Genomic DNA, 13,887 nt, shown 5'->3' on the forward strand with positions numbered 1-13,887 from the left:
CAACTGCTGTTGTCTCTCTTTTTGTTTCTTTTCTTTTTCCTCCAACAACTGCTGTAATCTCTCTACTTGTTCAATTTCTCGTTCTTCTTGTTTCTTTTCTTTTTCCTCCAACAACTGTTGTAATTTCTCTTCTCGTTCTTCTTGTTTCTTTTGCTGTTCGTGTATTGCTGCCATTAAGTCTGCTAGGCTGTAGTTTGATTTGCCGCTTCTCATTTCCTTTTTTATTTTCTGTCCCACTCTCTGACACCAATTTGTTACGTCTCCGTTTGTTAATTAACTTTCTGTAACTTCGTTCCGACGAAACTTTAGCGACACAAGTCCTTACTTAATAAAACTAGTTTATTCTTTCCGAATATAACTTTACGATACACTTAATTTCAACAATCGCGCTAAAACAAACGCTATAACAACGAACGTGCTCAACTTCAATAATACTCTCTGACTGCAGATCAATTACTCACTGTGTACACACACATTCTTGTTCACGTTGTCACCCCAGACTACCCTATATCTAGTAAATGCTAGAGCATTCGCCAAGGTACAGGATAGTTCTAGAACGTGGCGTGATAATAGTCACGTGATCTCACTGACGCAACAGTATTATACCTACTTTGTAATACACCTAGCTTTACTAATAGGGCTGACTAATGATACACTTATCAGATATACTAGTAGAACTACCATACACCATACTAAGTAATGGGACAGTCATTTCATCAAATAATTCAAACCATTTGACACTGGGATTACAGATAAAGTCATTTTTGTGTTTCATGTCTATCCTCATATATTTTTATTATATATATTTCTTTGTTATACAAACCATCATAACTACACACCAAGTATGAAGACACATACTCATTGCTAAAAGATGATAAAAATCCTATAACCCGAGTGCTTTCGAAAGGTGAACCGTTTTTCTTCAGGGGCAAACTGGGAATGGTGGTGTACTCGAATGAGTTATATATAAAGTCATGAAGGTTATCTGGTTTTCCAGGAAATGTGTAGTATATTTTTCTATGTACTGTTGTACGTGTCTCATTTCCAGTACAATTTACTCAGAAACGAGAGCATTATGTAAAAAGGTGTTAGGGATATTTTACTTTAGAATTGGCTAAATATATATATATATAACTATACTTAAGTGTTTAAGTAAAACAAAGTTGATACCTGGAGACTGACTGAAAAAGAGATGTTCAGCTAATCAATTCATACAAACAGGTATGAAAAATTATCTTAAATAAATAGCAAGTTTTAGAAAAGTTAGGGTTCACACTACATGAAAGAAATAAGCAAAGAATAAAAATTATTTTTCTGACAGAGATGAAACCAATGATCAAAGATCACTGATTCCAGGATCTAGATTAATTCCAAAAGGTTGAAGAGTGTTTAAGAGTAGCAATCCAATAAGCTTCTTTTATTTCTCTATCAGCTTTAGTTTTGAATCCTGTTTCAATACCAATGAGAGTAACATTGTTAATGGAATGACGGGGTTGGTTAAAGTGTTGAGCAACAGGGAGATCTTTTTTGGTGTTGATAGAAGATTTATGGTTGTTGAAATATTCTCTAAAACTTGTTTGTGTATGTCTTATATATTGGCGATTGCATTTTTTACAATGTATAAGGTAAATGGTGTTTTGTGTTCCACAAGTGATTTCTTTGAATATTTTAAAGTTTTTCTGGTTGTGCTTCTCAGAAAACGAGTCAATAGTTTTTTTTTATTTACTTGCAGGTTTGACATTGAACTTTATTGCATGGATGACAATCATTTTTTAGTGGGATGTAATTCACTTTTGTGTGAACAAGAATATCTTTTAGAGTTCTGCTTTTTTTTGGAAGGAGACAACAAGAACTTCAGGAAATATCTGTTTAAGCCAACTGTTCAGTTGTAGGAGATGAAAATGTTTTTTTTCAGAATTCGTGAAACGTTTCTGAGTTTAAAGTGATAGGTAATAATAAGAAGAATTCTATTTGAAACTTTAGTATTGCTCTGTTTTAGGACATTTTTCCACTGAGTGTTAGCTTTTTTCAATCTGTCTGTCGATTTCGGTATCCTTATGTCCTCTTTGTAACATGGTTTGTTTTAGATCCTAGGTGTTTTTTCTACAGTCTGTTTAATCTGAGTATATACCTCAATCTCTCACATTAAACCACCAATCACAATAGGAGCACATGATCAGAATTTCTGCAACAAATGGCAACAGATCCTTGAAAACACTTCCTTAGAAGTCATGAATATCACTAAAATATCACTTTCGATATTCTACAGAAAGAAATTCCCCATTATAATCACCTGTACAATCCTTTGCTGGATGAAAAAGAACTACAAAAATTTACAGAGAGAACTGATACATTCCTTCTTAAAAATAATAACAAAAATCAGCTTCCTACCAATAACACCAATTTAAAAAGTGCTTTTGACAGCATTGTTTTGAATCCTCTTCTTTATCATAGCATGAAGCAATCTACCAGAAACAGGGTTACAGAGTTTTTAATCATCTTGTATCATGATTTCTTGAACTTGTGTGTTTTTCTGACATCATGCAGACACAATCATTAACAGCCTCAATATTGTGGCCTTCAAACATGAAGTTAGACCATGTATGGACTTTTCCTTGAGAGTTTTTGGAAGTAGAATATGTGCTTTTGTTTACATCAATCATCAGGTAGCCAGTCATCGCTTGAGTGACAGTCATCCTCTAATGGCAAGGTGACTAACTATTTAGGTCTAGTGTCAAACCCAAATGACCCTACTGTTTTGTGAAAATTGTAATCTAGCAATTAAACACATATTTCCTGCAAGGCTATAATTAACTATCATTTAAGTTAGTTATATGTTTTAATTATAGTTTTACTACTACTCCACATGTTTCAGAAATTTCAAAACTAATCTGTAAGATATACTAACCACTATTTAGTTACTGACCTGTTCAATAAGATACAATGCCCAATGCCAGTAGTTATGAGAAGCCAACATGTTACCCAACTGAAAAAAAAAAAATCATAATAAAATGTAGCAGTAATAGTAATGAAGTAGCAATTAGCACTGAGTAATGAGTAGTTTTAAAGACACCATTGCTTCAATTAAGGAAATATTCTTTTTAAAATCTGAAATTCTATGTAAGAACATGGATACAAACAGTACTACTACATTGTATTAGTGAACGTATTTTGTGAATCTAATCCAGTTGTTGCATTGAAATTTAGAAACAGATTATTACTTTGATGCTAGGTATTCAAACTTGAAAACTTCTCTCACAAGTGTTTGATAACAAAACAATACAAAAACATTAAAAATTGAAATATAGTTTCAATAAATTTGTGAATTAAGTAATAAAACTGTTGTACTTCTTAACATTTCTCAATATATAGAATATATTTTGTTGTAACTTTTACACCAAGAAATTAAATTGCTTACTCTAATCAATGTCTTCACAAGAAAATACAGTATTCACTTATGATGTTCACTGTACTGAACATCATACTGTTATATTATTAACTAGCTTAAATTATTAGTAATATTACTCTCTTAGTCTCAACCAAAGTTGTTAATTTCTGTAACTTTGGTATGGATAAGCAACTCTAGAAATGTTAGTATGATTAAAATGCAATTTCAGTTGTTTAAGTAAAGATAACCGACCTCCCAGTTGTTTACTGTGGAACTCATGAAGGCCTCTCCTTCACTGGTACGACTTTCCATTTCAAACACATGGGCAAGAGCATGGGTTGCCCAAGCATCATTAGGGTTTAGATACAGTCCCTGAGGTCAAATACATTTAAAGTTTTTGAAAATGGTAATACATATCATTATAGTAAAATTGTATGTCTTTCTTTTAAAATTGAATATATCATTACACGTGCTTGAAAATAACGTAAACAATAAATAAATCAATAAATCATAAACTTTAAAAGTACAAAATGCAACGTTTACTGTGGTAATAACGTTATCATAAATAGGAACTGTATAGATAACTTAAAAAAGTTGATCTTATTAGTATTACTTTTGAAATTGAAATCATAAGCAAGTGTTTTTACACAATTTTCTCGCAGAGGTTTACAACGTCACAAAGGCTACCTGCGAATAGCCATCCTTAAATTTTCACTGAAAGACTAGAGTGAAGACTTTAGACTATTTCCCACCCCAAAAGCAATCAATATATATATATATATTATCTTGCTGTATCTTATTGTCTAAAACTTTAATATTTTGAAGATTATGAAAGTTTTGAATTTTTGTCAGATGTATGGAAATAAAAAATGTTATTTTATGATATCTATGGGGTTTTGAGTTTGTGTTACTTCACCATATAGTGAAATCTTTAACACATATATTATTTATTTTAGGGTTTTTCACAAGTAATGTGTATATTATTTTGAAAAGAATCTTCTCGTGCGAAATTTTGAAATGGTTCACTTGACTTATTATTTTTATTGTAAGTTTTTAAATTTATAGAAATGAATGAAGAAGTTTGAACAAAATGAATAAGCAGATAACCTTTCGAGCAAATCCTTCTGCTGTAGAGTAAAAGTTTGTCTCCTCCAGTCCAAATGCGTATAAGCCAAACAAGTAACTTAAAAAAAAAGAAAGAGAAAAAGGGAGAGAAAATAGTTAGAGAATTCAACAGAATACTTTTGAAAATAGCCAACACTAAATTCATTCACAAGCTTATGGTTATTCGATTTGAAACAAATGAAATGGAAAATATTCTGAATTTATTAAAATTTTTTTTAATGTATAAGGGGAAAATGCATGATAGCAGCAAATTAAATAACAATTAAATAAACGAACCTATACAAAGGAGTGGCTGGTTTCCATTGAGGAAGAGCTCGAGCAATCGAATCTCGCATCTGTGGTAGGTGGCCTTGGTAAAAATAGCCATCATGAGCCATTCTTATAGCAAACATATCAGTTGGGTGTTTCACTAAGATATTGTCCAACACACCAGTGGCTTCTTTCAGATACCTATATATATAACATCAGATAGCTATAGAAAGACACAGTTTAATGACTTATAATATATTATTTCACTAATCATGACTGACTTGTACCAAATTTGAAGTAAAAACTCTTAATGTTGTTATGTGTTCTATACGTGAGTGGGTTATTTTTAATTATTTGGCAAAAATAATGCGAAGTCTTCAGTATATGTAACAATAACAAATTAATTTATTTCTTTAATATTACATGCTATGTTCATAAACAATGTTTCAACAAAAATTCCTAAATTAATATACACCTGACTTACTTATAAACTTACTCGCAGTATTTCCTCACTAATTGATCGACAACGAACACGGCAATTGTTTAACTCTGAAGGCTTATAACGCCAAAAATCGAGCTTCGATACTCATTGTGTAGTTAGTGCTTATTAACAAATGAAAAATATCATTTAGGAATAGGTGCACTTAATCTCGCTGTCTAACTCACTCACTGATAATAAGCATATCAACTCAATAATTCACTGAGTCTGGTATTCATATACAATCTAGTTTTTTATGTAATACGGAAAGCTTCCAGATTTTACCAAGGCCTTAATTTTCACAAAATTTCTAGATTTTGCATTGATATTATGATAATCTCCCTCTAGCAAATATACATCAAAAATATTAAATATAGCTTACAAACCTGCTACTTTCCTGGATTGTGAAGTCCCTTGAACAATCCTAACACACAAACACAACAATATACTAAACTGTCCATTCACCAAGTCTCTTTTGAGGTTTTCTTTTCGGAGGGTTATGATGAGTAAATTGAATGATATATTCTATCTTATGGTCAATTGTTGTCCTGTCATTGGAGGGAGTTCTCCCTAGCTCTATCCTTGGTGATCCTCTGAAAGTAGTCTCAACAGGAACCTTGGGATCTACATCATATCAAGATTCTGTTGACAAATTCTTTTCTTAAATGACCCAACTGGTCATTCCCTCATCAATGTACTTCCAAAGGCAATCACAGTGGATAACCTTTTGTTTGGGTCACCTTCCTTCTGGATTCTGTAAACCAGATCATTAATTCTTTCAGTGCTATTTGATCTGTATGAAGTGTACTCTTCTGCCCGTATAGGTAATGTAAACCAGATCATTAATTCTTTACAAAACAACATATGGCCATTCCCAATATCTATTTAATTTTGGAATTTGCCCTTTGTTGCAGTAGAAATTGTACTGCTATACAATGTTACTTCAATTAAATCCAGTCTTATAATCATTAACCTAATTTTATCACTAACTGATTTAAATTTTTTCTTTGTAAAGTCGTGTATGACATCAGTGGTTTTCCTTAGTTTATCTGTATATTTTAGGCAAGACTGCTGGGTGACTGTTCTCTGAATGTGAGTCTAAAAGATCCAATACCACTTTATGTTCTCTCCCAAACATCAGTGATGATAGTGTGTTGCCTGTAGGTTCATATACTGCCATTGATTAACTCATAAGTAGTAGTGGACGATCTTGAATCCACATTTCAGAATGTTGATCCACATAAATGGCTAACTGATTCAAAAGTGTACAGTTGTATCTCTCCATCCTGATTATGAAAGATGGATGAGAGGCTATTATCCAGGTCCTTTTAATCAGATGGATCTGAAACATTTCCACAAACAAGTCTGATTCAAAGTTTGATCCCTGATCTAACTGGAGTTCCATAAGCACTTCAATTCATGAAGCAAATTTATCGATGAGCTCCTTGTTAGAGTTCCTGCTTCCTGTTACGAACAATATATGCTTTTGTCTGTTCAGTGAAATAATCCATCACAACCATGACATATTTGTTCCATTGTTATTCTGTTGTAAATGAATAAACATACCAACAGCAATTCTCTGGAGTGGTGTTCCAATACAATACTGTGGTAGTTTCCCATGCTGTTTCTTTCACAGACCTTTCACTCACAACATAGTTCATATGACTTACCAGTCCTCCACAGATCCCTGGCACCCAATCCAATAGAAACTTTCTTTTTCTGTCCAGTGTCTTGGACACCTAAGTATCCAACTGCTAGAAGGTTGTGGATATGATAGAGTGCTTCTGAATGTAGAGACTGTGGAAGGACCAACTTTGGTCATTGTTTCTATCTACTGTTACTTTATCATTTCCAACACAACAAACTCTCTTGTAGGCAAAGTGAATTCCATTGTGCTCAGAATGTCATTGTCTTTGGGCTGTATGGAGGAACTGTTTACCACCAAGGAATTTCCTTTATTATTCTTGATCTACTGAATATTTAGTTTTTAACTCATGTTATTTGCTTGAGCATCATTCATTTGAGTGTTGGATCACATTAGTTTTTCACCATCACTTGTGAATGTTCTATCTTGTACTGTACTCTGTTGTACCTTATGTTAGACATCATTACTATCTCATGCTTCCCACTTTTTCCTAATCTTTGCATTCTTCATTAACACACAGTCTTGGAATAATGTGTCAGAATTTCCATGATTCCAACCCAGACAATTCATGATGTTAAAGTTGTACTCCTGAAATTTCTGGAGTCATATTGTTATTTGGCCTTCTGGATTACAGGCATTTACTGCCTCTTCAGTGCTATTTGATCTGTATGGAGTGTACTCTTCTGGCCATTTAGGTAATGATGGAAATCATTCAGGGCTTTAACAACACTTAGTAGCTCTTTCACAGTTGTACAATGCCTCCTTTCTGCAACTTCCATTGCCTTGTTATTATAGGCAATGACATGTTCTTTTACATGTTGTGCTTGTATTAACATTGGAATATGTATATAATATGTGTGGATCTTCAAGAGTTTGGTATAATACAGGAGTAGTGATTAATTCTTTCTTTAGTTAGTTGAATGCATGTTCACAATCAATAGCCCAAAAGAACTAATTTAGTGTCTCAAGTAGTTTGTGTAGAGGATGAGCTATTTCAAAGAATGATTTTATAAAATGACAAAAGTAAGAACATAGTCCCAGAAATTCTCTTACTTCATGCAAGTTATTTGGTGCTGCAACAATGTTGAACACATTCAATCTTAGATGACTCTGTAGACACCCCATCCCTACCATGTGTCACAGAAAATTCACCTGTTGATGAAACAATTCACACTTCTTGAGATTCAACTTAAGGTGCTCTTTTCTCAACCAATCCAGAACTTTCATTAGCCCATCATAAGCATTATCAAAGGCTTACCTATGTGTGACTATGCCATCCGATTAGGTGAGTAAAATGTTCCAGGATATTTTAGAGTGAGCACACTCCATTATTCATAGAACTGTAAAAGGTGCATTGTATAACCCAACTGATAACACAACAAATCACCACAATTCATTTCCTGCTGTAAAGGCTGTCTTCTCTCTTCTTGTTTCATCAACTTGCACTTGTCAATACCCACTTTTAAGGAACAAAGTCTAAAAATATCATCTACCATCCAAAGTAGAGTCGTTCTTTGGGAATGGGTAGATATCCTTTTTTGTAACTTCATTCACCTTTTGGTTGTCCACACAGATTCTTATGGACCCATCATTCTTCTTTACAAGCACAATAGAAGATGACCATGGACAAGTATCCAGTTCTACCATTCCTTGTTCTCTCATGGCTTCTTATCTCTTTGAAAGCCTCCAGTTTCAATGTTATATGATATTCTATTTGTTTGGTCTAAGCCATGAAACCCACTGGAAAATGTATCTTGATATTCTGTGAGTAATCACGTAATATCTGGTATTGATAAGCCATAATACCTCTAAACTCCATTAATACAGCTCTGGAAAGTGAAGTGGCAAGCTGTAGTATATATAAGAATTTGACATCAGATTTTTATGTTCTTTGATGTGGAAATATTACCTGTACAGCTTCATATTTTGTAATTTCCCATTCAGATTTGACTCGAATTTTGTGATTTGCTGGGCAAATGGTCCTAATGGTAGCATCTTCTTTCTTTGCCTCTGGAGGTAATTTCCTATTTTTCATTACCTGATTGGCTCAATCAATTTTTGCTCTAGAACCAATGTTGATCAATTTACTGCAATGCTTCCTATCAATAAACCCGTGTACTCCTGTACTGGTTCCTTTAATAAACTTCTTGAATTTGCCCCATATATCTAGCTAATCCTGTTTTTTCACAATGTCTGGTCAGATTTTTGTTTTCCTTTTGATCTGGTTGGGTTCAAAGACTCCTTGGTTTATTAACAGTTGTTGATTCCTCACAATATCAGCTGTAAGGCTGTTTTTCATATTTATAATAGTTCCTTTTTACTCCCATTCAGTGGAAAGAATTTTAATTCCATACAGGCTTGTTTGTACAGTTCCTGGCAATCAGTCATCGTTTTAACTTACATTTAAAACACCCATTGTTTTATAATGTATTTCCTTCATTCTATGTAGCTAGTTATCTAACTAATCCTTTGCTCTTCTAGACTATTTTCTTGAGGAGTTGAGGTTCCAATATTACTGGATCTGATCTAAAATTAGCATAGACCTAAAATATTTATAAACTTACTTGCAAAATTTCTTCACTAATAAATTGCTAATAAACAATTAGCCAGTTGACTAACTTCTAATTTGATCACTGAGGAATAGATACACTAACTCTCACTGTATAACTTAGTAACTGACACTGAACTTATTAATCCAGTAATTCATTGAGTCTGGTCTCCTATGTAATACAGGAAGCTTTAGCAAGATCAAATCAGTAAAGATTTGTCAATACCTGGATAACATCCTTACTTTTACTTATGGAATTATCAAAAAATGACATGAATAGAGCATGCAATCTGGGAGAAATGGCACTATTATTTTCTCTATGTAGAGATAATCTCTCTCAATCTGATTCAGAATTTCTTTTGCCTTAGATCTGTTTTTACACCTAGAAGAAAGTGCAAACTCTTTTTTCTCATGAGTATATCTTCTAAAGGAATTGTAAGTTTGTTCTCTGTCTTTTACATATTAAATAAACTGTTATTATCTTGTACAACAAGCTGTGTTAAGTATTTTTCTTTCAATAAGTCAAATCAGAAAATCAGATTTACTTCTGCATAATATTTTCTGTCATTCCCTCTGCTATTTTGGTTGCTATTCTGACTTATAAGATAATCAGTGCACCTGGAAACACCATATTCACACATAATCAGAAGTTAATCTCTAGAAGACTTTATGCCATTATTCAGTATACATGCAAAGCAAGTAGGTGAATATGCATAAGTAAACATTGTACTGTATTTTAATACTTTATATTAATAATTTGATAGACTAGACAATATACAACTGAAATTCACCCTATCCACGACTGAAAGACACCATTCCTCAGTAAGATCATTCTTCATAAACATTCGTTTTTGTTGCTGTTGCTTATATTAATGTTTAGAACTAAATCCATACTTAAAGACGGGTGGTGTTGATTAGTTGTCTTTACTCTTTTTCTATCAGTTCAAAATCAGAGACGACTACGATCAGATGGCTTTTTGTGTAGCTTTGCATGAACACTTTTAAACAAATATAAAAACAAACTCCTCAGTCTAATACAAGCTCACCCGTCTGCCCACAACTGGATAGCCTTAACATGACTTTGTTCTCTCTGAGTTAAACCATCAGCTTGCTTTTTGGCTAAAGATTCCATGGTTTCAATTTCCATTTTAAAACTGTTGTCTAGTCGTGGTGTCCTTCCACTGCCAATAAGATCTAAGCCTATAGACATCACATGGCCCATCACTAGAAATAAAACGCTGATATAGGTATATTTAAATAGACTGACAAGAAATAACAAAATGAATAAAACAATCAAACTTAAGGATAACATTTAAAGTTTACATTATAAGTTATATTACTGCCATATTTTTATTAAATTATTGCTCCACCGTGGCTCAACGGTAAGTCTGTGTGCTTGCACTAAAAACCATGGTAGCACAGCAAGGATATCCCATTGTGTAGCTTTTTCACTTAACAACAAACATTAAATTATTATAAAGAAATTCATATGAATATGATTATTTCAAGTTTAAATGGAAATGGAAAATATTATGAAAGTGTGAAGATTTGAGAGTAAATTAGACTGTACTCTTTATAATTACGGCGATTCTAGAGCAGTGTGAATTATTTTCACCTGTTCATAAAAGCTTTTGTTTAGAAATTTATTTATAGTTCCAAATTGTCAGAAGATTATTTTAAAAAATATAAATGTAATTTTGTTGGATGTTTTTAAGTCGCTTGAGTTTTGAAACTGTATAGTGTTTCAATCATTAATTATATTTTACGACCATCATAGTTATATCTTATGATAAGAAGAAAAAATTGTGTTACGACGGCGGAATTCACGTTACGTTGGTAACACATGATGAGTTTCAAGGAGGACCATGAAGGCCCGAGTGCATTCGAGACGCCCTCTTTTTTAATATATAAGCCTGGCGAGTAAAACCAGCACGATAAATAGAAGAGTCTCCAACCATTATTAGTCTCAAAGTGGGTTCCTCGTCATCGAATTTAAAATAGAAGAGATATAGATAGATTGAAGATAGAGATAATTGAGTCAAGCGAACAGTAGGCACCGTAAGTAAAGTGTGTGTGAATCACTGTAATTTAAAGCGTGTGTTATAAAGGTTGTTAAGCTTAAATGACTGTGGAAATTAAGTGTATTACAAAGTTTGTAACGAGAAAGAATAAATTAGTTTTCATCAAGAAAGAACTTGTATCGCTGAAGGTCCTCGGAAAGAATTTATACTGGAAATTAACAAACGACCAGATACATAACAATAGATTGGTTTCACCTATCTTACCAAAATCTGGATCTGCTACTTTCATATTTTCTAGTGTTGTCTTCAAACCACCAAATGTTTTGTCATCATACCATCCAATAAGCTATGAAAACGAAACGTAACAAATAAAATATGTATTAATATTTCAAATATCTTCCTAATTTTATTAGTTTCATATGAAGAATTTTGATTTCAATCCTGCCATGTGTGTGCCTTATTTTACTGAAGTCTGAAGTTAATTAGGTGCAGACGATTATTGTCTGGTACTGAGGAATTCTTGTCCCTGTAAATTTATGCAAACACTAAAGTTGCCAGTTTAAAATATAATGAAAATAAAATATTATACCTTCATTATGATTATAAATAAAACTTAAACGTGAAATAGTATGATTTTAATAGAAACTGGATATCTTATGAAATAAAACGAAAACTAATTAATTGAGATTCTGAAAGTTATTTTCACCCAACAACGCACGTTTGATATTTAATAAAGGTAAAGTACGAATTACTTTTGACTTCTCTAAATACATAAAGAAAACTTGTTGCATTAAGTGTTTGGCTGTATTTGTACCTGAGATAAAGCTGAATCAAATAGTTTACATGCTTGATCACTAGGAGTTGATAAAACTAGACCTTCATCTGCCCATTCCTGAAATAAAGAGAGATAAAAATGTTGAAAATACAACATTCAACAGTTTTGTATTTCAAGAAACATAGCTAAAAAATTAGGAAAGTTTGTGTTTCCACGTAAATTTAAAATTTAATTCACTTACAGCTGTGTATTAAGCTAAAAGTTGTTGTTGTTCTTTGAAAATTTACAAAATATTTTTTCTATTCCTGATTATTTACTCTGACAACAATGTACAAATGTTTTAAAAATGCTATAAACGATATTCCGGGACAACTGGTCATTCTGTTTGTTATCTTTCTACTACTAGAAATCAAATATAAGCAGTGATTTACGTATGTTAAATAATTCTTTTACAAAGAAGAAGAAACCGGTGATATTTGTAGAAATAAAGTACAAACAGTGTATATTGTAAGTAAAATTATTCTCTTCTATCATCTACTATTTTTTAATACGAAGAATGTTTATGTTTGTTTTAGCGCAAAGCGATAGGTTATCTACGCTCTGTTCACCACAAAAAATCGAACCCCGAATTTAGCGTTGTAAATCCGTAAATTTAAACATTGAATCTCATTATCACGTCCTGAATGTTGAGGTACTACTACTAGGTACTAGTACGTTGTAGCTCAAAATGTAAAAACTGAAAATTTAGGTATGCGGGTTGAATAAATGCTTCTTTTTCTTCTTCGTGTCGCCTAGTTTGTTTGTTTGTTATGAATTTCGCGCAAAGCTACACGAGGGCTATCTGCGTTAGCCGTCCCTAATATAGCTGTGTAAGACTAGAGGGAAGGCAGCTAGTCATCACCACCCACCGCCAACTCTTGGGCTACTCTTTTACCAACGAATGGTGGAATTGACCGTCGCATTATAACGCCCCCACGGCTGAAAGGGCGAGCATGTTTGGTGTGACGGCGATTCGAACCCGCGACCCACAGATTACGAGTGGAGCGCCCTAACCACCTGGTCATGCCGAGCCACGTGTCGAAATAGCAAACAATAAATATAGATATAGGTATTTAAAGCACCTGTAGATAGACTGCATTACACAAATAACACAATTATACATTTTTCAGTCCCTGACAAACAAACCCACTTGTTATTTTTTGTACAAAACAAATTCCCAACTTCCATGAATAACTACTCCTGTCATCTACAAAACAATTTGTATTCCTTGACTTGGATTTTGTGAAAACTTCACGGCAGAAAAAAAAGAAAAAGGAACAAAGTATATTATATAACTTGTAAATAATCTTCCCTAAACTGTTGAAATAAATGAGATATGCTTACCGTTCCTCCTCTGAAGTGTGAACGAATCATTTTTCTAGTTTTTTCAGCTCTAGAATAGGGAGAAAAAATACTTCAGATTTCTTTCTTTTTTTTTGTATTGCTATTTGCGTCTATTTGTAATGGCATTTCATTTAATATCTAATGTGTACATCAACGGTTTCTAATAATTATATAATAGAAACACCCTTTCCTGTTTAAGTAGATAACTGCTATAAGAAGTAATGTTTCAATTATTTGGCAGTTTGAAAAGGCCAAAACTCATTCTCATTCTCAAG

At 32.9% G+C, this 13,887-nt stretch overlaps 1 protein-coding gene across 2 annotated transcripts in view; it reads right to left on the reverse strand.

Annotated features, from left to right (window-relative positions):
* LOC106469865 (tetratricopeptide repeat protein 38-like) overlaps positions 1-13,662 on the reverse strand; it is a 34,661-nt gene extending 20,999 nt beyond the window's left edge. For both annotated transcript variants that reach the window (XR_002612928.1, XM_013930378.2), the window contains exons 1-8: positions 13,613-13,662; positions 12,269-12,346; positions 11,719-11,800; positions 10,480-10,657; positions 4,790-4,963; positions 4,496-4,571; positions 3,641-3,760; positions 2,927-2,986 (exon numbers count right to left, since the gene is read on the reverse strand). Coding sequence is in view for 1 of the 2 variants with exons in the window: in XM_013930378.2 (XP_013785832.1) it covers positions 2,927-2,986; positions 3,641-3,760; positions 4,496-4,571; positions 4,790-4,963; positions 10,480-10,657; positions 11,719-11,800; positions 12,269-12,346; positions 13,613-13,642 (798 nt within the window). In the remaining variant the exon portion in view is untranslated. The remainder of the gene's footprint in view (positions 1-2,926; positions 2,987-3,640; positions 3,761-4,495; positions 4,572-4,789; positions 4,964-10,479; positions 10,658-11,718; positions 11,801-12,268; positions 12,347-13,612) is intronic.
* Between the last annotated feature and the right edge of the window lie 225 nt (positions 13,663-13,887).

Source organism: Limulus polyphemus, unplaced genomic scaffold (assembly GCF_000517525.1).
Source record: "Limulus polyphemus unplaced genomic scaffold, Limulus_polyphemus-2.1.2 Scaffold3693, whole genome shotgun sequence".
Lineage (NCBI taxonomy): Eukaryota > Metazoa > Arthropoda > Merostomata > Xiphosura > Limulidae > Limulus > Limulus polyphemus.